This window comes from Drosophila ficusphila, unplaced genomic scaffold (assembly GCF_018152265.1).
Source record: "Drosophila ficusphila isolate 14025-0441.05 unplaced genomic scaffold, ASM1815226v1 contig_791, whole genome shotgun sequence".
NCBI lineage: Eukaryota > Metazoa > Arthropoda > Insecta > Diptera > Drosophilidae > Drosophila > Drosophila ficusphila.
In genome coordinates, this window is record NW_025064737.1 from 25,676,548 (window position 1) to 25,701,763 (window position 25,216).

At 38.0% G+C, this 25,216-nt stretch overlaps 1 protein-coding gene across 5 annotated transcripts in view; it reads right to left on the bottom strand.

The window, feature by feature from the left end:
• LOC108099274 (maternal protein pumilio) overlaps window positions 1–25,216 on the bottom strand; it is a 172,258-nt gene that overhangs the window by 133,249 nt on the left and 13,793 nt on the right. For all 5 annotated transcript variants that reach the window (XM_017202654.2, XM_017202656.2, XM_017202655.2 and 2 more), the window contains 5 exons: window positions 18,950–19,191; window positions 18,690–18,816; window positions 18,507–18,625; window positions 14,168–14,462; window positions 13,959–14,045 (listed from right to left, as the gene is read on the bottom strand). In XM_017202654.2, the coding sequence (XP_017058143.1) occupies window positions 13,959–14,045; window positions 14,168–14,462; window positions 18,507–18,625; window positions 18,690–18,816; window positions 18,950–19,191 (870 nt within the window). The remainder of the gene's footprint in view (window positions 1–13,958; window positions 14,046–14,167; window positions 14,463–18,506; window positions 18,626–18,689; window positions 18,817–18,949; window positions 19,192–25,216) is intronic.

Consider the following 25,216-nt stretch of genomic DNA (forward strand, 5'->3'; position numbering starts at 1 on the left):
CATAAAGCTGCAACTTTTGCATTTCATAAATGAAACATGTGCATAATATTAAATAAAATGAACGTGTAAGTAAACAACAAGCTGTCAGAAGAAAGTCAACGAAGGAAAATTGCTTGCCATTGAAATTCATGAAAATGTCCAGAGCTCCACAGACTGTCATTCCGCTCTCCAATCATTTATTCATATATACTACATATATCTTAATTAAATTGCAAGTTATTGACTATTAATTGTAGAAATATTTTTAAGCTAGAACTGATGAACAAAATCTGCACTGATGTAAATAACTACTTTCCATCAAGACACTTCATTGACAGTCCGGAGTATCAAGTTCTGATTTCTATCAAATCCACGACTCGAACATTTTTAACTGAATACACCGAAAGTTAAATCAACTTTGCGATAAAGTTGAGAAATGGAGATGGCCAAAGAAAAATATATACAGAGAACGTCAAAATGAATGACAGAAAGAGCTGACATTGGCAATGCGTTCAGGAATGCAACTAACTTTCCGGGGAAATGAGGAGCGGGTGGAGCAACTCTCTATAGTCTACTGTACTCCAAATGATATGGCACCGAGGAGAGGAGAACAGGACAAGTCGAGTGGGAGAACAAAGAATATCCAAAGTTAAATTAAATTGTAGTTTGTAAGGCAAACTTTGTCCTTTGGCGAACGAATGTCTCACCTGAGCGAAGCCCCACTCCCACTTATTCTTAAACATTCAATTCAATTGCCATTCGCACCACCACCCCACCTCCCACATTATTATCTAAATTTAATTAAAAATTCAAGAGTTGGCAGAAAAGAAAACATGATTTTCTTCACTCTATTTTAGAAATCGCAAGCTCATTAAAAATGTAAATCAAATATGTAAACAACAAAAGAACACAGCCACTAGACGACGGACGACACAATGCCACACACAAACGCAGGCTAAAAAGTTTTCCCCCGAAAAGTTGAAAATCGCGCAAAAACTTGTTCGGCATCAAGGTGAATTTTAATGAAAAACATAATTATAATTCATGCAGATTCTACTCAGCCAACCGGAAGAGACCTCATGAGTGCAAGCAAACTTTCGGATAAACTTCGAAATTTCATTCTTGTAGTTGTTGATGTTGTTCTTGGTTAGTTTCACCATACTATTTGCTCTTGTTGTCTTTGGAATTAAAATGTAATTATGTCGTAAAGCAGCTGAGCATGGCATTGCATACAATTTGCGGGGCGAATCTCAGGCGGTTGACACCGACAAGCAAAAACTAAGAACCGAGAAGCGAGAACCTCGAAAGGTGTTGGCGCAAATTGAGTTTGCGTTTAATAAACTTCCCTAAGGTTCATAACCATAATTTGTGGACGGCATTGTCACGGATATTTGAATAATACATATTTCGCACGACAGGCGACGCCAAAGGCAAAGTTCAAGCTTAGTGAGGCTTTAACGGATTGAGTCTTCTACTTTCGAAAGTTTAAGGGGTTAACCATAATCACTCAGGAAAAATATTTGCAGAGACAACATCAATAAATAGAAAATTTCGGCTCGAATGAACTAATAAACTAGACAATATAATAGGCTATAAATCTATATTTAAAATCAGAAATATAAACAAAGGTTTTTGAGTATAAACTTTGTTTTAAAGCCAAGCGTTGAATGCCTTACTTCATCCTTGAGACACCAAATGCCAATTAAGGATGATGCATTAGAAAGGCAAACTAAAGTGACAAAACCGAAAGGCAAACAATGGTCGAGATGGGCGAAATGGTGAGCTAGAAAGAGGAAAGCCAGCACATAATTTTGATTGACAAACGTCTATCAAAAGAGTGAAAGACTAAGCGAGTGCGGGCAAAACCAACGACGACGAAGCTGATGAAGATGTCACACAATGACAGCTGAAATGACAGCTGCTTTTGCTGCTGCTGCTGCTGCACTCAATCCGGCTCCTTTGAGCCAAGTTAAGAGACCCGGGCGCCGGCATTCAGCATTCGGCATTCAGAATGCCATTTTGAAGACGCACTCTCATTATGGCCAAAGAAATGGCAACAAAAGGTCCTGCCACCGCCGCACCCGCCAAACCAATTGAAATGTGAAGCGAGTGACATTTTATCGAAAACAAAAGGGCGTAGAGCTGTTTTGGCTTGCCGCACATCCATTCAGTCAAATATTACAAGGACTTGCACAAGGAAAACAAAAAAAAAAAAAAAATAAATAAAAAAAAAATAAATAAATAAATAAAAATACAAAATAATTAAATAAAAAAAAAAAATAAATAAATAAAAAAAAAATTTTTAAATAAAAAAAAAAAAAAAAAATACTTTTAGAGCAATAAAGAACCTTGGTATTTTTTAAGCTATTTAATCATAAAATAGATTAATGAATAAACCAAATTTTATTAAATTTAAGTGCTTTCTCGGGACTTTTCTCTCAGTGCCGTAATGAGCTCATTGTGGCAAAGTGTCCCGAAAAGGATGCGACCGCAGCTACACACACTTGCGAGACCGCGACATCCTGCTCTTTATCCTTAATGAGATGCACCGAATCCGCGAGGCAGCCTTCCCACTTCATCCCTGTGATTATGTATGCCGGGGATTACAAGTTGAATGTGTGTAAATTAGCTGGCTCTTTGGAAAGCTTAGCTTAAGCATCGCAGCAACAATGATAATGATCTGGATGATTATGATGACGTGGGCTTGGCCAAATACAAAGGGGCCCACAAAATATTACCACCAGTCCATTCAAAATAGTAGCCTTAATTAATTTCTGCGAGAAACCTTGAAAACGTCCGAAACTCGGACTCGGACTAAATTTCGCAGGCCTTTGAAAGCGTGCACTTTTAATTATGCTTTTTCATATAACAAATGGCCAAAACTAACTGAACACGTAATGGTGAAAAAGCAAAAATGTGCATTAAATTGTCTTAAGTAGCCTCTAAGTGGTTATGTAATGCGACTGCAGTTGCAACATTTTATGCCCCAATGGAGCGCATCGCTCCACCAACAAAGTGCAGCGGAAAAACTAAAAAATACAAATCGATGGAGGGAGTCGAGCTCATTGACTCAGGTTAGTGAAATCCGTCCGATTGGGTGTGGAAATATGCATAAATATGGAAGGCAAGACATGGTTATGGCCTAAAATCAAGTTCAATAATTCACGAAATCGTGAAAATCAATTGGCACACGTGACAAAACTTCATCGAAATTATTCGCCTGTCTGCAGATAGTTGGCGTGCTATATAAAAGCCATTCTGAATGGATATAGATTACAATCGTTAATAGCTTAACGCTATAAAATCACCAAACTTTGACTCTTTTCGCACGTCAGCTGAAGAAGAAGAAGAGAGAGAAAAGCAATAAAGAAACCATTAAACATCCATTTTCCATGAACATGAAAATGAGCTTTACTTTTGGTGAGTTTTGTTTTTAGTCTGCTGGAACATACAAAACATTTTAGTTGACAAAAGGATTTAATAGATTATTAGAAGTAAAGGTATATTATTCGATTTCATTTCCTTTAAATTATTCCTTTATATATTTTAAGTTACGAAATATGTTATAAATACCAATTTAATAGATATTCTATAAGTCGTTATGGCGAATAAATAAATTGTTGCCATTAATCAGGATGTGACAGAAACCATCAAACTCTCTCAACGCCGCAGACAAAGGAAAACTCAGCCATCAGCAAAACGCAGCAAAAAGCAACAGACGCGGGAAACTTCCGACTAAATGTAGCGTAAATATAGAGCACTGAGTTATAGACAGAAAAGGATGGAAAAAAAAAAGATAAAGCTTGCGTGTGACATGCAAGGCTCGAATCGGGGGGATTGAGTTGGCTGGTTGGCCCGGAGAAATATAATATCGAGGAAGCATATATTTAAATTGCACAGCGACACCAGCGAAACCCCTTTTTTTCCACAAAGCAAAAGCGAGGAGCTCTGAACAGAACCATTAAAGCGCACTGAATCGGAATCGGAATATATATACACGTACAGTGGCGTGCAAAAGTGAGTGCATGTTCGCAAAACTGACTTTCGTCGTCAATAAAAACGGAACGGAACGAGATAATTTAACAAAGTAAATTTTTTTATGTTTACTATTTTATTTATAACAAATGCGAAAAAGAATCAATATCATATAAGGTAAATTCTAAAAGTTAGAAAGAAAAAACCAAAAAAACACGCATAAACTCACTTTTGCACGTTTGAACCAAATTATTTAAATATATCCATTTTAATATTTGGTCCGCAAACCCTTATTAGCCATAATTTTATTAATGCATTTTGGCATTCCCTCTACCAAATTTTTTATAACATCTTCAGGGATTTGTTCCAATTCCGATGTTACACGTTCCCAAAGGTTGGCCATGTTTCTTGGGGCTGCTTCTTACTGCCGGAGCCGTTTTTTCAAAATTGATCAAAGATTTTCAATCGGATTGAGGTCGGGACGTTGTGCTGGCCACTCCATTAGCTGAAAATGTTGTTTGCCAAACCATTTTTTGACAATTTTCGGTGTTTGCTTTGGATCACCCTTCTTGGTGAAAAACAATTTAGTCTTCAGGACAAGCATATTTTTCCATAAAATTGGGAAGATTGATTTTTTTAAATTTTAGGTAGTCCTCTTTTCGCATTTTACCTTCTACCAAATGCAGAGGGCCAACATGCCACCATGTGAAGCATCCCCAAACCATTATGTTTCCGCCGCCATGTTTTACAGTTTGCTTTACATGGTGCCTTTGAAGACGTTCACCGGGCTTGCACCAGCAGTATTTCTTTCCATCTGATTGAAAACGGTTAAACTTGGATTCATTAGACCAGATAACACGTTTCCAATCATCAGTAGTCCAGTTTTTGTCGTCTTTAGCATATCCAATTATGCTTTAACGTTCTAGGCAGATAATGCAGGTTTAACGATTGACACATAACCAATGTTATGCAGTGCTCTCCTGGCCGTCCACTGGCTAACATTTTTATTAATGGCCATAGAAGCACCCTTTGGTATGAGCAGCTTGACTTTTCACATTTTGGACATCATAAGTCGAGCATCTGAGTCTGTCAATAATTTTTTTTCTACCTTTGACTAGCGGTTTGGGAGTCATATTTCGCCTTTTTTGAGCTGCAGTCCGAGAAACACACCGAAAATTGTCAAAAAATGGTTTGGCAAACAACATTTTCAGCTAATGGAGTGGCCAGCACAACGTCCCGACCTCAATCCGATTGAAAATCTTTGATCAATTTTGAAAAAACGGCTCCGGCAGTAAGAAGCAGCCCCAAGAAACATGGCCAACCTTTGGGAACGTGTAACATCGGAATTGGATTAAATCCCTGAAGATGTTTTAAAAAATTTGGTAGAGGGAATGCCAAAAAGCATTAATAAAATTATGGCTAATAAGGGTTTGCGGACCAAATATTAAAATGGATATATTTAAATAATTTGGTTCAAACGTGCAAAAGTGAGTTTATGCGTGTTTTTTTGGTTTTTTCTTTCTAACTTTTAGAATTTACCTTATATGATATTGATTCTTTTTCGCATTTGTTATAAATAAAATAGTAAACATAAAAAAAATTTACTTTGTTAAATTATCTCGTACCGTTCCGTTTTTATTGACGACGAAAGTCAGTTTTGCGAACATGCACTCACTTTTGCTCGCCACTGTATATGGATGAGGATTTGTGGGTGCGAGAAGCGCTGCTAAATGTGGCTGAACCTTCCCATCGAGGACGCAGAAAACAGGTTGATCGAGCGTCCGTCTCCGTTTCTCCGGGAAATCTATGGCTTTGCTGTGTCGTCAGTTTGCTAGCCGTGGAAAACATTTCCCATCTGCTACCCTCGGCACCGAATTGAAGTCACTTGACAACTCCAACTGCAACTCCAACTGCTGTTGATTGCACACCGGCGTGTGCATTAATTATTTAGAATATGGCGACGCTGGAAAACACACGCCTCGAAAGTATGCAATTAGGTTTTGGCGTGATTGTTGCCGAGCGTGGCACAATTATTTCCTGATTGCCCTGTTTTGATTGTCTCTTTCGAAACTGAAAACTGGGTTAATAGTTGTTTTTAAACCCACCATTTGCCATGTTCCTTCTAATGGAGATGGACAGGGTAAAAAAGCAAACCAACCAAGGAATCAAATCTATTTAAAGCTCTAAGGCTTCAAAACAACTTCAATAGCTGGCCAAATAAAATACACTCTATCAATTACACTCCCCCCTTGGAAATCCCGAATGTTGTCCACTCAAAGGCTTCGACAACTAACCCAGAACTGTCAACATTTTATCAACTTGGTGTCTTCGCCCACTGTGTGGCTTTCCCCACCCACCATCAACTATATAAAATTCAATGAAAAACTTTTCAACACACACTCACTTAGCAGACAAAGCCATTTCCCATTTTCCCCAAACCCCTGCAAAAATATATAAAGTGTCTGCATGTGGTTTTCTTTCCTTTTTTCCTCTGTATGCCAACGCTTTACATGCTTTTAGTTTAGTTAAGCTTTCTGACCAACAAAACTCAAATGAGCTAGACAAAATGGAAAAGCAAAGGACGCCCGTAAAATGGTGGAAAATCCAGCTAAGAAAGCAGGGCAAATTTGGTTAAGGGAACTGCTTTGGGGTTTTCGTGGTTAACCCTTTGCTAATGAGCCAATTTAAATTTATGGCTTGCCCAGAATGAAACTTTAAGTAAGGAAGGAATATGTATGCTTTATATTATATGTATTATTCAACGGTCGAAGGAACTTGTGAAGAAATGCAGATGAATGCAAGGCCAGAAGCAAACAAGTGGCCTGGAAAATGAGCAGCGTGCGCCGCGGAAAACTGTCTGCGAATGAAAGGTGCGACAAGAAAACGCTTTGAGGGAATTGCTGGGGAAATCTCACGACAGCCTCGACAGCGAGACAGCAAACAGCAAGTCATTGACAGACTCGCAAAAGGCACAAAACAGCTGAGAAGCTAACTCCAAAACAACTTTATCAGCACATAATTCAGCAAGAAGGGCAAACATCCACAAAAAAAATGAGAGAAAAGTTGGCCAAGAAACACGAAGAAGAGAAGTAAAGAAATGACCCGTCTTTTCTCCGTCTGGCTCCTTAATTATGAAGCTTGTTAACTATTAATGAAAAAGTTGTTGGAGAACCTCCCTAGACGTAACCAACTAAAAGTTGACAAACTATGGCTAAGGGTCGAAAGTTATTACGTTGACTGGGGGGAGTGGGAAGAAAAGTGTTTCTACAAGTCTACAAGTGTTAACCACAGTGGGGATACTTCATTTACAAAACACGAGATTTAAACCAACAAATATGATACAAAATTAGCTTTAGTTTGAATCACTTCACAAACTCCAGAAGCAAAGCGAATAAAATATAATTCTCATTTTAAAATAATATTTTATAATAAATAGTTTTATGACTGAACTCATTAAAGTGGGCCACAAATTCATTTGTCTCCTTTATTATGCAAAAACCACACGCATATGCCATAGAAATTATGCATGCATTAAACACTTGAAATGCGTTTGAATTTGGCATTGGAATTTGCATAATGTGGCTTAAAAAAAAAAACCTAAATAGTTTTGTACCTTTAATAATAATTTAAATAGTTGAATAAATAAAACATATGCTTCTTCTTGAATTAGGAACAAGTTAATCCCTCTTTCCACTTGTTAGTTAATGCCAATCCAATATAGAACAGCGTGTAATCACGAAATTAGCATTTTATGTGGACCATCCGAATGGTAATTCCGCTTTTCTATCGAGGTCAATGTCTTTAGCTGCGCACTTATGAGCTAATCAAGCGATTGTTCCTCGTAGTCTACGGCGAATTGGCCCGCTCAGTCTGGCCACGAATAAATAAATAACACAGCACAGAAAGGCCAACTTAATGTGATTAATTGCGTCATGCAGAGAGCAATGTCGTCAAATGATTTCACACCCACCACGGGGTGGTTTCTGCGGTTCTGGCTTCTGAGGTTCTCCATTCTGAGGTTCTCTGTTCTCCATTTTCCCCATCGCTCTTTGTCAGCGAATTTCCCCTCGCATTTTCCCTTTTTTGCTGCCCCTGGAGTGTGATAAGTGCGCTTTTGGGTTTTGTATTACACGACTTCGTACCCGCCGCACTGAAATTTACGACGTAGTTTTTCTAATTTTTCTATTTAATTAGCACACACACACTAGAGCAAACACCAACAACAAGATTAAGGTAAGGTGGGGCTGTCAATAGCAATTTCCCGAGGGGGAAAGAGGGAAAGGTGGGTGGTTGGGCATGATATTTCCTGCGGGCGTGAAGACAAATGATTCGACTATCTGACAAACTGTTGCCATCTGCTTAATGATGTCAGAATGTTAATTAAAGGCAAATTATTTGCTAAACTCTTCTTGCACAATCTCTTCTTTTTTTCAGGGTGGATTTGTTCCTTTCGCAGCACAGTGGTCCAGCCCGTAGGCCAAAAATAAAAAAACCAAAGTCCAAATTTTGACTTTAAATGTACCAATTCTTATTTATAATTGGTCTAGCTATTTGAATTTATTCATCTTTTTGTTCTGCTCTGTCTGTCCGCTTCAAGAACAGCATCGAAAGAGATAGCATGATATTTATTGGGTATTGCAGCGTAAGCAACGTGCAAGTGAAGCTCTCCGCAAAAAATTTGTTAAACATTTTTAAAACAAGTGTTTGTGCCATGGAAGTGATTAATATTTTAAGGAAAGGTATTAACTTTCTTTTTACAATAAAAAGTATATGTAGTATTTGTTGTGTTTTGTGTAAATCATTGTTGTATTTAGTACATAATTGTGAACGTTCTTAGTTTGTCTTTTCTGTGTTTGGTTAGAGTTTTAGTTGTGATGGCACTCTTTGGCATTCACAAATCTTTTTGTACAATATTCTTAAGCATTTTAAGAATATAAGAAAGTTTAGTTCAAGTGCCGTAAGGTGCCGTGCGGCTTGCAAAATACAAAAAGGTAACCTAGCCTAAGGCAGGCGGAAGCGGAAATTCTAACGATGGCAATACTGCCAGGACATTTTTTAATAATCCTGATATGTCTGCTATTATAACAGGTGTTGAAGAGAAATTAATAATAAGATGCTCAACAATTTTGCAAGCGATTTCATCAGGCTACAATATAAATTCTGCAAAATTCGGAGAGTGTGCATTAGAAACAGCAAAACTACTTATCATTAAATATCCGTGGTACTACCTTCCTGCATCGGTTCATAAAGTATTATTACATGGTCCTGCCATAATTAAAAATTGTTTAGTCTCAATTTTTCATATAAAAACTGAATATCAGACCGATTGTTCATATGGCAGCTAAATGATATAGTTGCCCGATTTGGCTGATTTTTACATATTATTTTAGGATAAATATAAAAAAATTTTCTGCAAAGTTTCAAGTCCCTACCTCAACTAGAAGTATTTTTGGCCGCTCTTCCCATACAAGCCGGACCACTGTGCGCAGGCTTTGAAGTTTTTCCCCATGTGGAGTTTGAGTTAAAAGTTAAGACGTGTTAATGGGCAAACTGAACTGAAAAGGTGGTTAAAGCTGTTTGATTGATTGGAACACAAAGTTACTTGGCGTCAACAGATCAACAGATTAAGAGTTTAATTTACCCTTTCCAAGGCTTTTATTTTATTTCCTTCATAATCCAAGTAGCTTTAATCTGTGTAATAATTTAAAGGCGACCTCCTCCTCCAGAAAATCTTTAAACAAGAGGGAGTTGCAAGGACACTGCTGATCTGGCCATATGCTGTGAAGCATGCATGAGAGACTCGCTTAATTAATGTCTCGGCTACCGAATTTGCGACGCCCCAGCCACTTTTCCACCCCCTTAAATGCCCCACTCCTCCTTTTCCGATCCCCTTCCCCTTCCCCTTCACGATGTCAACTATTTGCCACTTACTAATTAGCATTTGCGTGTCCACACAAACTTCCAAGGGAAGTCGACGAAGACGGAGTATCTGGAGCGTGGGGCAACCGCTAATTGGGCTTTATTGGCGGTAAATGTCAAGCGACGACATTGGATGACACTTTTCCTTCCATCCTTCTATTCGAAAGGATCCCACCCGAAAAGAGCAACCACTTGATTATGGCTTTTGCCCGATGATAACAGCAGTAAAGTATCGTTGTCCCTGGCAACTGGAAAATCTGTCTCAAGGAAGCCAAAAGCCAATCTGATCAATAAATTAAAGTTGAGGAACCAACCACTTTCGAATTAGAGCACTAATTAGAGAACTCATAGAAACGTAAAACCACTTTAGCTATTCACATAAACAATTATCTTAATCCTGATAATAATCAGCTGCGAGCAGAAATAAACCAATGTATAATTATACTTATTTATTAAAGGTGTTATTTCTATAATCGAAAATTGAGCCAAACTAATTGGAAAACTTAAGCTCAGCTAACCAAAATGCACGTTCTGGATATTGGTGTTTAATTGAATTGGTTTGCCAACCATCAAAACCTAGTCAAATCCCATTTAAACTTCAAATGCGACCAACTTATCCCGAACAAAAAGTGGGCAGGCCTGCACATTCAAATAAAACACTGCCCATGGACAATTGGAAATTAATTTACTAAGTGCCATACGCACATGCATAATGAGCTATATGCTTTTTGTCCCAATTAACGCTTAATTAATTGCTGAATTAATATATGCCGCGGACAATGCGGGGTGGTAAATGCAAGGAGCACAGCAGATGCTGCATTTCCATTGATTTAAATGCATTTTTATGCAAATTTTCACTCGCACTTCCAAGAGGATAAATTATGCACCCTGAATTTGAACGCAGAATGCAATTGGCATTTTTGCGGAACCAAAGTGTCTATTCCATTCCCATGAGTAAATGCCATATGTTAAATCTCATTTGCCAGCTTTCCTAAAACTATGCAGCTATTAAAAAAAAAACTACATTTTTCCGATTGCATGCATAAATTAAACACTTAAAAAGACAATAAAAAATATTATTGGAATTTGCATAATGCATTTTTGCATTCAAATCATTTCTTTTTAGACTTGCTCTTAACTTTCTGATTTGACAAGCGATGTAAGTTGAATAAAATAACAACGAAATAATGCTGCCAGTCCAAGGGTTTTGGAAATCAATTAAACAGACTTTCAGATCAAAGTGAAGTTGAAAAGAGGAAAGCGAGTAAAAACAATTATCCGATTAAGCCGCGTTGTAGACAACAAAAGCCTCGCCAGCTGACTGATTAACACACAAAAGCAGCCAATCAACCATGGTTAAAAAGACAGACAGCAGCCAAAAGTGTTGGTCACAACCAAAAAAAAAAAAAAATTCAAAATATAAGTAGATGTAATGAAAGGAAAACTTTTCTTCCGCATTGAAACATTTTAGGCCACTTGATTTGTGATTACATTTTTACCAATGTAAACTGGTAAATAGAAAATGAATTGAATTATATTAGATAATATTTTTTGATGCTGTTAAATTACTTCCTTCAAAATGATTTTAACTTCACATAATATTCTTTCTTATTTTTTATTCCATGACCGCCATTTGTCTTTATTCGCATGTGGCAAGTTTGGCAAATGTATATTGATGATTTTTTGGCAACAGCTTGCATTAATTCTCAACGATTTGCCAAAGCCATTTTCCCCTTTTTCTCCCCATTTTCTTTGGTTTGCGGTGACTTTCCTCCAAACTGTTCCTGCTGCTGCAGGAATTTCTTCGCTTTTTCAATGGCAATCCATCCATTTATCTTCTACATTCTGACATTTTACGGGCGGTTACACCCAATGTGGAGTTTCATTGTTCTAGTTTCGACCTAATGCATATTTTTCTACAAAATAACATTTTGTAAAAGAACGAAATCTAAAATCAATTGACTAATTCCCTTATATTGATTTATTGCAAGAAATTTCCCACCACTATATAAGGAATATATATTAAAAACCACAGAAGAAAAGCAATATCACTTCGCTTTCAAAATCCCTTAGCAAACAAAGGCGACAAGTCGTTCGTCTATATATAGATATTGCATTGTCAAAAATCGCTGGCATTGTATGTGGTGCCATAATGCCATCCTTGCAACCCAGAAAAAAAGAAACCCTTTATTCGGTTTTCCTCGTTACTTTGCATGCAATTCGTCAAGATTCCTTTCTTGCTTTTATTTGGTGTTAATATCAACGCCAATTTAATAAGAAATATGCACGAAAGCCACCGAAAGTGGAGCTTGAGTGCATGCCTTGCATTATCCATTATCCATTATCGGCAACATATTGCACAGCCCTTCTTCTCGTGAAACCAATAAATGCATATCTGTCCCTCAACTTCGTTCCCTTCCTTTCCCTTGGTTTTATTTATGGTTTGAGTGCTGAGAGTTGCTTATCTCGCCGAGAGAATATGAGAACATAATAATAATCATTATTATTGCACATATATTAACATTCTTTATGGTTTTTCACACAACGCAGGGTTTATAATTTCATTTTTGCTCTACTGCACTTAAAGTCAACTTTTTACTCCTGTATGTACATATGGAATAATATTTTTTTTATAGCTAATTACCTCAAATACATTCCTACTATCATAGCATTTTTCAAATATTACACAGGAAACCTTTTGGGAATATTATCAATGATATCGGTAATTTGACTGAAGAAATTTGCTTATGGAAAACTTTCCGCAAAACACAGGAAGCGCATTAAACTTTCACCTTTTGCCGCCACAAGCAGCTTCAATTTTTCAACTATAATGACATTCCAGCTACTTCCACCCGATCAGGCTATAGTTTACCCCTGTTGTTCTTGCCACTGTTGTTTTAACAACATTTTCTGCCAGTGTGTTGGCTTTTTCACTTTGATGCAATTTTGCGCAGCATACTTTCAGGCAGCTCACTTAAAACACACACACACACATACACACACACACACATACACACACACAGGCGAACGAAGAGCTACGATAAAGTTTTCCTGCTCCTCTCTCCGCTTTCCACGCTTTTCATCCTTTTGGCCAGAAGAGAAGAGAAGACAAAAGCGGCACAAAAATGCCTGCAGGATGTGTGGAGCGAGCGATAAAAAGCGGAAGTGCAGATTGCCCCAGCCTCAACGACGACTAAAGTGTGGAAATGTCAATTTGCTTTGCGGCCAACGGCTGAAGGCCAACGGGGCGGAGTGGAGAATCTGGGGAGAATCAGGGGAGGATATAGGGGGATATAGCATCGGTAACTGCAACAACGCATATTGATTTTCAATTTGGCAGGCGGAGGGAGAAACTTTGCGTTTCTGTTGGTTGTTTGCTAGATATAAAGCTGAAGTTAACAGAAGGAAATGACATTGACTGCGGTACAGTGCATACTGGTGAAGATGAACAGTAAAGCTTTAATTTAAGATAAACTTCTTGGATCTAAAATATCTAAAAATAAATAATAGGTAAATTAATAATAAAATATCAATGCAATCTAATATTTATTTAATGTTCTTCACATAGAGAGCTTACTGTAACCGCAGGAATGTGACTTGCAGCAAGCCTAACCGAGGGACGAGGTTTGAAAGCTACTGGTACACAAGAGCTCCAGCTTAAAAGCAATTTTGTGGCTAATAAATCCGATTTCCGTTTTGTTTCGAAATAAATTGCATGCAACGAGTGGGGCGGGCGGGTGGTGCTGGCACCGCAGAGGGGGTGGTGGGTGGGTGGTAAACGAAACTAAATGGAGAATCGGAGAGAGGGAGTGGTGCATTGGGATTCAGCATTGTGCAAGGCTGGCGGAAATGGCAACCAGGGGACGCAACGCAACCAACAGCAGCATCCGCCGGATGTGCAAAATTAGCCAGCTTCTGTGGCTTCAGCACACGGTGCATCATGCCTCCTCCATTTGCCTCCAAATCCCCCTGCCACCACTCACATGACCCAAATTTTCGGTTGCAAAACCACACACAATGAAAATGTCACTCTGGGGACCATGAAAACAACACAACTCTTCGCTGAAGGACTCATCTCAACTCACCTGAACATCAAAATTCTGCTGTTGCAGGAGATTTCCGGGAGATTCCATGTGATTGGGTCCAGCTGCCTGGTGATTCAACATCGGAGACTATCAAAATGAAATGGGAAATTAAATATTAAAACAAGGGAGAAAGGAATTATCTTACAAATTCTAGGTTTTCTTTTGAAATTAAAGTTTTTTATATCCTTTTAAAGAATGAAGTGTCTTACCTGAGCTGCCATTGGCATTCCACCGCCAACGCCGTTCATCATCGGCGGCTGCAACTGACTCATCTGGGCGGCCATCTGCTGGTGGGCCGCATATGCTCCGCCCGCCCCGCCTCCGCCGCCCCCTCCTCCCACACCGTTGCCCGATCCGACGACCCCGCCCAGTCCACCGCCCATGCCCTGGCCATGGTCCATGAGAATGTGGTTGAAGGGGGGCGGCAACGGGGGGAAGAGTAGATTCGGGGGGCGTGGCAAGGACTCCTCGGCCGGCGACGGTTGACGTGAGCCAGGAGTGCGACTGTAATATAAAAAAGTAAAATATTGTTAACAGAATTATACTTTTATTGTTAAGGATAAAGCAAAAAACGGAAATTGAGTGAGGGTATATTCTAATAATAGGAGAGGTACCAGCTTAATCATTGTGTATTATAACCAAGTACTAAGTGAAGTACTGAAATGAAACATTTATCAAACAATTTCCAGAAATACTTTGTCTGACCTAAATTTACAGTTTTGTAAATACTGGAATGAAGGATCTTAACAGCACATGTTTAACATAATATTATAACATTGTGAACAGAAGCCAGTGGACAGTTTTGAAAACCAAAAGTTTTACATTCACTGCCACAACCACTTATTCACGACAAAAACCTACGTCTTATCATGGACACCCACCCAGAATATGAACTAAAAGTTTTAGTACATGTATTGCAAAAAATGCTTCGCAAATAAAAATAAAACAAAATTATCCACAATTTTAAAACGAAATAAAAATTCACCTAAAAATTGAATATTTTGAAAGGAAAAATTTAACAATGCTTCGCAGTTTTGAAGCTAATGATCAAAAGCAAGTAAGCGAGCCAAACAAAAGACTTAAGCAGCAAACTTGTTTCATGACGTCAGCTAACCAGGCGAACAAAGTCCATAAATTAAGCACAGCATCAGCATAAAATTAACGTTTTTTACGAGCGGCGCTAAAAATGCAAATAAAAATCGTCGACGGGCAAAACTCAAAATCAAACTGGAAATGTTTGCCACCGTGTGTCTGCTGCTGTTAGTCATGCTGATAAATTAATTAATGCGTTTATTTTTGCACGGCAGCTCCCATTCATTCACTACTCTTAACCCACTGCACCCAACACTCACTCGAGTCGATGACTCTGCAACTGTTTTTACGACTCTTTAGTATTTACATTGCCTGCCGCCTTTTCTTTCTAACGTCAGTTGCATGTGCGCTTATATATAATTTGCCAGCTATAATTTCATTGTCAGGTCATTCACATCGCATTATTAACAATACAAGTTATTACAAAGAAACAAGCTCGCCAGCAGAACAAAAGTTTAGTGATCTCAGCAAGAGCGGGTAAAACTACTTTTTCACAGCACTGAATTTAATTGCCTTAAAGCCAATTTGTAAAGATTATATCATCTTTATGGCGAACAGATACAATTAAATACACAATTGGAGGTTCAATAAAGCATCATAAATTTGAAAACAATTTTCAGTGAACTATCTTCAGTTATTAACAAAACCAATTATCATTTCGGATTTTATGTTTTTAATTGTTAACAGTTTGTTCAGCTGACTTGTTCCTAATTTGCAGCCACTTTGCGGGTAATCAATCTTGTTTGCATTTTGCATTTCACGTCACAAGCGACGAAAACACTTCGACTACCTGTGTTAGTCATGCTTAACTTCGTATATTTCAGATTTCTGGTTGCGATTACTAACCATCTGGCATGAGATCAGTTCGGCATAAACACAAAGTGTTTTTATTTCAGTATAGAATTTTAGCTTGCTTAGCAAATAAAGGAGTGTCTTGATGCTATCTAAAATAATTTTAAATAAATTATAATTATTAAATAAACCCCCAAAATAGAGCTCACGTTTCCCACTCTTTCCATTTCACATTTATATAGCGTCTAGTTTGACTGAGGTCAGGTTTTCATTGGCAACTTTCCATTGGCCCCCAGTTCTGAGAGACATGAGTCTGACCTAGCCCAACGCATTAGGTTTTATATAACGCTTTTGGCCCCGCCGCCGCTTCTCATTCGTTGCCCCGAAAAATTTTCACTTTCCGAGACAAAAGAAAGTGCGCTGCCCCAGGGAGCGAGGGCAGAAGACAAAAAAAAGAAAGAAATGAGCCATTGGCAGCCAAAAAGGTCAGAAGTGTAAACGGTAAGCTAAAGTGGGCTAAGGGGGGAGGGGCCGACAGTAATGGGTTAACAGTAGTCTGGGTCAAGAAGAAGCAGAAGTCTCTCTGTATGTGTGTGTGTGTGAGGCAGTCAGGTGAGTCACTTTGCTGTCCACTTTTGCCTGCCTCGAATTATTTTTAGCAGCGCTTTTCGCTTTTCAATGTTTTCGCAACTTCAATTTCAAACAAAACGTACAATAACAAAAAACCATACAAAAAAAAAGAAACCTCCGCCAAAAACACAAAAACAACAACAACGAAAAGAAGAAAAAAACGCAAACTGAAGCCCACACTGTAATGCAATATCAAACGAAAACTAATCAAAAAGTGTGTAGAAAATAAAAAAATATACAAAACGTTTTCGTTTATATTTCATCACCTTTATTTGTTGTTGTCTGTCTTATAAACATTTATTGGTTAAGTGCTGATCTTTTCGATATTTTCTGATTCGGCAATTTTAATTGCGCGTTAATAAGAATAAATAAATAAACAATAAATTTTAGGAGGAGCCTAGATTTGATCTAGTCTGATTTATTAGCCAACGAAAATCTAACCAGACTGCGAAAATTAAAACCGGAACAGGTAAGATGGTCTCGATTTCTAATGGCTGCTCTGCTCTTGTGGCAGGTGATTTTATTGCTGCCTCTGCTGGCTCTTCTTGTGGTTGCTGTTGTTGCCACTTACATCATAACAGTTATTACGTTTGGCATTGAAACATGTTTGGGCCAACCGGCAATGAAATTGCAAAACAGCGTCAGCGGAAAAAAAAAAACTGAGAGACCAGCCGGCTGGCAAAGCAGAGACTGAGATAAATAAAAGAAAGAGAGAGAAAGAGAGAGAGAGGCACAAACCGCAGACTGGTTTCTTTTTTTTTTTTCTTTTTTTTTTGTTTGCTAGGCCTAAAAGCTGGTTACTCGTATCTGATATATTTTGTTTCTTTTAAATTGTTTTACGCGCTCGCTTGATAAGAGGAAGTTGTTAATGGTGTTACAACGAACGAACAATGCTCTAATTTCTGTAGATTCAAATTTATGAAAAATATTATAAATATTATATTATCCTCTGTATAGTTTTTAACCAATTTAAATGTATCTTAACTGCTCAAAAACATGCTTAAGCCAATAAAAAATGTATTTAAACATAAAACTTGCCCGCCTGAACACTCCCCCAACTTTTTTTGAACATTACTCTTTCAACATAACTACCAAAATTTCAATTTCAGTCACTCAAAGTGTCGTCGTGTTTTTTTGTTGCGTCAAGTCAAAAGGCTCAAAAACGCAGGTGGGCCACACGAAGAAAAAAGCTTTCCCCATCGCCATAAATAACAATTAAAACTTAATAATAAATAATGTAACTGGAAATACGAAAACTGTGGGCAGACGCACAACAATCACTTGGCGGCTTTATGACATATATGAATACGAAGACTTGGCAATTGCAATTGAAATATAAAAATATGGGTTAAGTAAAAACTTCAAGTAATCGATACCAGTTTGTGGGTCAACTTTTATTCCAAAATTAAATATTCAAGGTATGGTTTTTGATAAATAATAAGTAATACCAAACATTTGTTACCTAAGACAAACATTTTCCTGGATTTACTGGTCCAACTAAAGTAAATAGGTGTCGAAAAACGAACTTTTACAAATGAAACAGAAAGGTAATGGATTTCCCCATCTAATTACATACAATTTTCGAGGCCCAACAACTTAAAAATTGGCTATAGTGTGCAATAACATTTATGGTACTTTTAAGTCTATTGAATAACCTTCGCACATAACAAGAAATGACTAGACAAGTCCATTAGACAGACAGAACCAGTCATTATTTTCTAAGCGTTTGCCAGTCACGACGATGAAAACTGGAAAAACTCCACCACTTCGTTCCTTTCTAACCACACAGAGCATTGCTGGATAAAAAAAAAAAAGAGTGAAAGTTTATGCAAAAAAGAAAGAACCAACCTTGAACTGGAAAAATTTCAGTTTCAGTAATCATAACATGAAAAGAAACATGAAAAAGAAAGCAACCGGGAGGGTGGGGAAACCAGTTTTAGACTCTAGAGTTTAGACTCCAGACTGTGGAGCATTATTGAAAGTTGGAGTCTGGGGACGGGGATTGAAAGTTGTCTACTACGTAGTACTACTCACTTGAAGCCCTTGTCATCGTCAATGCCGTTGACAACACCATTTGTGTTTGTGACCTGATCGTCCTTCTTCAATCCGTTTGTGTCAAACGGAGAATTGGCCTTTTCCTTGTCATCGCGTGACTGTAATTTAAAATACACCATTATAACATACTATTTCTGAATACTAAAGGGAATCTGATCTTACCTTATCGTTGTCGTCAAACTTCAGATTGCGCAAACGCGGCTCTAATCCGGAAAGAGGGCTCTCCTTGTTGGTGGGCGAACCACTGAAAACGTATTCAACTACTTTGGCGCAAGTCGAATCGCGGGGACTGAAAAACCGAAATACAATATTACAAATAGGTTTCGCAATCGAATTTTAACAAATTTCCTATCTACATTTCACGCGCTATTGGAGCTGTTGTTAATTATGTTTATTATGTGCTATAGTGGCAAGTTTCTCACCTCAGAATGCCCGCATTGCCGCTGTTCGAAGTATCGGAGGCTCCTCCATGGGCGTAGGCTCGCGAAGGGGGCGGGGCCAGGATGTTCTCGCCCTGTGTGGACCAGGTGTGATCCTTCCACACCGAAGAGGGATCCCCGATGCCAGGGATCTGCAGGGGATTCAGAGGTCCTCCCGAAGTGCTCGAAGTCACGCCTTTGCCATCGGACTTTTCCCACAATTTCTTGGCAGTGGATGTTGTGATCTAAAAAGAATGGGTTTTCAATAATTAGTTTTCTCTTTGAACAAGACAATTGATTTCTTTTCAGATATCCATAAAATCTTTTTATGAATTCCCTATAACTTTCTGTTAAAACTGCAACTAGTGTTTCAATTAACCCCATTTTGAGCGTGAAAAGCCTCCTCCGGTGTATTCCCATTGGCAATTGATGGTTTTCCAGGAAAGCAAATATCACAGAAATCACATCATCATCTCATTGACAACAATACAGTGACATTAAATGTCAACGGAGCGTTTCAAACAAATTGTTAATTAACTTTTGCCGCCCTCCTTTTTTGTGTGTCTGTCTGTATGAGTGTGTGTGTGAGTGTGTGTTAACCACTCCCAAAGGCAATTCCTTGCGTCATAATGCGACAGAAAAAGCCCTACCAACCGCCAAACACATCTGCCAGCTTCCCGGCATCCTGAAACACAGTTTAAATATTTAAGAGCTTATCAACTGGGTTGCACAGAGGGGGTGGTGGGTGGTTTGTATATAGAGGGGGTGGTGTTGCAGGTTGGTTGGAAAATGAAAACCTCGCCTTGGCTGCGAATTTTGCATTAATAACGGCGCAAGCCCAAGCCAAACTTGTCGGTAACAAGAAAATCGAAAATAACGCGGAGCCATTCTTTAGCTATAAAGCAAAATTAAAATAGTTGTGTAAGATGTTCTCTATACATATTGAAAAACAAATGTTTGATTTATATTGGTTAAATTTGAGATTGTCTATGACCTAAGACAACAATTTCACAGACCCGCAAGATTTCAAGAAGAGCCGTGGCTTCGGAGATTACCAAACACGGCAATCTCTTAACAAATATTTAGCGTAGCCAAACTACAAATTTTTAATAAAGCAAACAAAACTGCCTTAAACGAGGCAAAGACGGGGAGAGCGTAAAAAATAAAGAGCGAGACAAAGAAAAACTTGACAGTGCAAAAGAAAAGAAGCTTAAGGCAGAAAAGTGCGAATTTGGATCGGTGGCCCGGCAACACAAAAGATACAAAAAGATTACCAAAGCTGTGATACAATAAAAAATGGAAAACAATACAAGAAAGAAAAATTCACCGAACTGCTGACGCAATGTTTTTAATTTAATATGGGTCACAGTCGCTCTCTGTCCACAAAGTGAAAGAAAATGAATGAAAACGTTTCGGGTAGGCAAGAAGAAATAAATCAAATAAATTAATTAAACCGCAATTAATAAATAAGCGCAAAAACAAGGCGGCAAAGAGGTGCCAAAAGTTGCGGCGCCGAGCAAAATAAAAAATCACCAACCGGAAAAGTGAACAACAAAATTGAAATTGTTTCGTTAATGAACATAACAAAAGTAAGAAAATATGGGATTTGAGTACAAGGTGCACTGAAATAAAATTGTACACAGCTTCAAATATTTACATTCTATTTTATAAACAAATTGCGTGCTATCTTGTTGACTTAAACATTTTTGAATGACATAAAGCTAGCTTGTTTTGTGTAGTTAATTAAGTCGAATGAAGACCAAAACAAGTTCACCACCACCCACCTCCCCCCACAAATAGGAAAGTCCGCACAAAAGAGAAAATCGTTCATTAACTTGTCCTTGACTGTGAAGATACAAACAACAAAAACGCAGATACAACAAACACATGCACGATGCTCACACAGATACATCACGCATACAGCTGAGCGAAAAAGGGAGCGCGTGAGCCAGAATAAAAAAGGGAGAGACAGAAAACAAAAACCGGCCTCCTCTTTGTTGAAAAACATGCGTGAGAGCGAGAGAGAAGCCAACGAAAATACTCGTAAAGCATAGACAACGATAGCGAGAAGAAGAAATAGCCAGAGAAACAACAAAAATAGCAAGAAAATCTTAGAATGGCAAATAGGCATACAAAAGAAAAATACTAGATGAGGCGAAAAAAGAGAGAGAAAACGTGGCAAAGGGGAGAAGGAGGTGTCGGGTATTTGGCTATAGGCTCGTTCAAAAGAGAGAGAGAAACAACAAAACATAGCATAAATAGCAAAAACCAGTCAGGAACTGTCTACAAAAAATCCAAAATTACATTCTGAGTGATTCTTTTTTATTTGGCCCGTCTCAGGTTGTATTCAAATTTGTTTTTTTGTTTTCCTTCTTTTTTCAGTAAAAAAGTTGGTGGTGATGGGCGAATACGTTATGTCAATGAAATTTACTGGATTGATTGAAAGTCGCTTGACAGGTTTATGATCCCGGAATCTTTTCAAATAAAAAATTGCACATTACTTGTCATCAATTTTTTTCTGGATAAGTTGAAATATCATTTTTTGTAAACTGACATTTTTAAGTCTGGCTGCAAAATATTGTTTATAGACATAATATTTTTTCGAGCTTATTTAACTAATTGTTTATGAGACCCACAGTTAATGAACCAGTTCTCCAACAAAATTAATGTTGTCCAAAGTAAAATGAATAATCTAATAACAACAAAGACCCCTTAAACACACACAAACACAACAACCTGAAACCAGTTATTCATTCAATTAAAAATTATATCTTAGTTTTCGTATTTTTATTTTAATAGAACAATTATCGTTGGCCTTGATGGTTCGCTTCATTCACAAAATCCAAAATAACTTTAATTTAATTTAGCAAAAGCTAGGCTACACATCTTAAACTTGCAATAAAGCGAATAATTTATCCAAAATAAAATGACATAATAACACCATTCTATAAAGAAATACAAACAAAAATGTACATATGTGAACCATAACATTATTATTTGTATGCCCTTTGCATTTATAAATATTTTTTTAGTTGTTTACTTTTTATAAAAAAAAAAATTTTAAAAATCCTACTTGATTAAAAAATAAGACAACATATCCTTGAAATAATAATACCCTCTTTTAACCAGGGTATAAAAACATTAACAACATTTAATTTTGAGCACGAAAAGTTGTTGACTTTGAATTTTTGTGTGTAACACACACCGAAAATAAATAATCGTTGCCGCTCGAAGTGTGAGTCGTTGTGAAAAAAAAAAAAAAAAAAAAATGAGTACCCCAAAGATGTGCGAAACGTTTTGAGTCAAACATCAAGATTAAATTGTTTAACGAAATCAAGGCGAAATTGTTGAGAAGGTTGGAGTTGCGAGAACACTTTGTTGCTTCTCTTTCGGTTTAAATTTTAGCTTCCACCTTTCGGTGTTGTTGTCAAGTGCAAAGACCTTTCGCGTGTCATACGGAAAGCCAAACGAAAATAAACTAATAAAAATAAAGCCAAACACACGGGCACCCATGGAAGGGGAAAAAGGAGGAGAGTTCTCTGTACATATCTATAGAAATGTACGAGAAACTGGGCGTGGCTAGATAGATTTTAGCCAAACAAGTGTGTCTTGGAATAACTTTAGTTATGCAAAGCTGATTTTACCCAAGTAAACGTTCCAAATGATTACCTAAATCACTCCCCAGTATCTTATGCAATATTCTTCCATATAAATATTTCATCAAATCCCATTTTTAGTTGAACTTTTGCATGCATTCGCGGTATCTATTGCTGGGAAAAATGTTCTCAGTTATTTTCGGCTCCTTGCAACTATTGATTTTGTGTTTGTTGTTGGTCTCATCACTTTTTGTTTGCAAAACGAAACAAAACAAAAAGTGCAGTCAGGCTGAGAAATGCGTTTATTGCGCTTTTCAACACAACCGACTTCGCTGCTGTCTGCTGTGCATATTTATTTGACTTTGCCTTTGCCTTTCTCCTCGAACGAGACAAACCAGAGGAAGAAGGGGCATAAGAAATAACAAAATAAAGAGTGTAGAACAACGCCAAATGGTTTTACTTTGGCGTGTGTATTTGGCAAAATGCAGGCGCTGAACTGCAGTAAATTCTATAAGATTAATTGGATTACAGTGGATTTTCCCGAATCACTAAGTCTTGTTGGAAAAGCTCTTAAAAGATATGAGTTCGTAAGCCTTCGGTCAACTAATAAGGTTAGGTGAATGTTTTTGAATTAACGCTCATTACAATAATTGATCTATTAACTATTATTAGGTTGTGAACTTAAAACATTGTTGTGCTTCCTGTTTTATTTGTAACTTTTCAAAATCTTTTTGTAGAGAATTTATCACGCAGCTTGAGGTAAACCAAAGTTGCAAGTTGAGCTGCACGAGAAAAGTTTTAATGCTAAACTAAGTCACGTGACTGGCATTTTCCTCACATAAATAGATTTACCCAGAATTGTTGCATTGCCACCCGCCTTTCCTATAATTTAGCAACTTTGTTGTCATTGCAATTTCGTTTTGTGTTTATTGGATTTGCCACACGCCCCGACCGACCGTTCCCGCCCCATAAGTTAAACTGTCCGTGTCTTCCGTCGTCTGTCGTTGTACTTGTCATCAAGAGTCTCCTCTCCACTCCACTCCCCCTTTGCCCCCACAATCCCCTAACTCATACTCCTTATAGGTGGCTCTTCGCCTCTTCACTTCAGTCACTTGCTGCAAACATTTCCGGCGCCTTGTCCGTATGTCCGTCCGTTTGTCCGTCCGTTAGTTGGGTCCCCCGAGTACAATAAGTCAATCCGTTTTGGCCAAGGTGTCGAGACTCGGCTGTCGTTGCCTCTGTCTCTACTGCTATCTCCATCTCGCTCAAAGTATAAATCTTTATTGCATAATTTAAGTTCGCTTTGGCAGTGGGTCTTCCATAAAATTCACAGCTTGGAATGCTTTAAGTTAACAGATATGACAACTTTTATGCCGTATTGGGAAAACGGAGAGTTTTGGGAAATTATAATCTCTCTCTCTCTATAAATGTGTAACCCAAGAAAAACATTATTATAAATAGAACGTAATTTATTCAAGAGATATATGTATTAAAAGTTCACATGTTCTTGATTTATACATGTTTTTATTTATTTGCATGGGTTTATCCCATTGATTAATGAAAACCTAAAAAAGTGCCATGAATAACAAACAATTTGCATGTGATAAAAAAAGGCTGAATGTAGAATCATCCAATCGCGAACAGCCCCCCAAGGTGTCAACTCATAATGGTTTCAATGGTTACATTTTAAACGGATTCAAATTGGATTACCATTTACCATTTGTGAATGCATAAATTTATATAAGAGCCATGCCCTTATCGGGTGACGACTGTCCTCTGTCGTCTGACAGGGCCACGCCCCTTTTTGGCTAAAAGCCAATTCGGGCCACAACATATAAAGCCTAATCAGTCAGCGAGTTCGCTTCAGTTCATTCAGACGCAATGCAATCAAGCGTGAAATAGATCGGGGGGGAAAAACTGGGTGAGCAAGGAAACCCAAAGGTGGGGGCGCTCTGTGCTGCTCGGTCAAAGGCAAAAAAACACATCGCATATATAATTGAAACCGGAAAATATTTATTTTCATGTAAATTCCCTCGAAAAAACAGAACAGAAAGAGATAGGTGGACGAACCAAGCCAGTAGGGGCAGTCAGCATAAAATTCTATACACCCCCTTGGCATTCCCCTTCCTCACAAAGAACTCAACCCTCTTCTGGTTCTGAATCTGCTCACTTTACAGTTTACAGTGCTGTGGGGTTAAACTACGTGAAATGCATATAAAAACAATTGTCAGAGTGGAAAAAAACAAACCCAATGAATGAATGAAATGAAAGAAAAAGCGAAAAATCAACTGCAGTCAGCAGAGGCAGAGGCAGCGGACGGACAGAGGTAACCGCAGAAGCGTTTTTATCTATAAAGCTCAGGCCCCCCACTCGAAAATCCAGCGACAGAGACGAAACCGAAGCTTCGCTGGGGATTTAGATCGGGGGCTACACCACAAAACCGGGGCTAAAAAACTTTATAGAAAAGCTTATCTGGTTCTAAGATATTCCATTTTAACAATTTAATCATTTATTCTGGAGGTTTTCCTATAATGGCACATAAGGGTACAAAGTGATCAGGAAAAGTACTGGAGAAATTGCTATCATTTTTTCAAGTGTAGATTTGTTGTTGTGCCATTATCTAATAGCAGCAGTAACAAGAAGAGCATGAATGAAACGTGTTCTCTCTTATCTC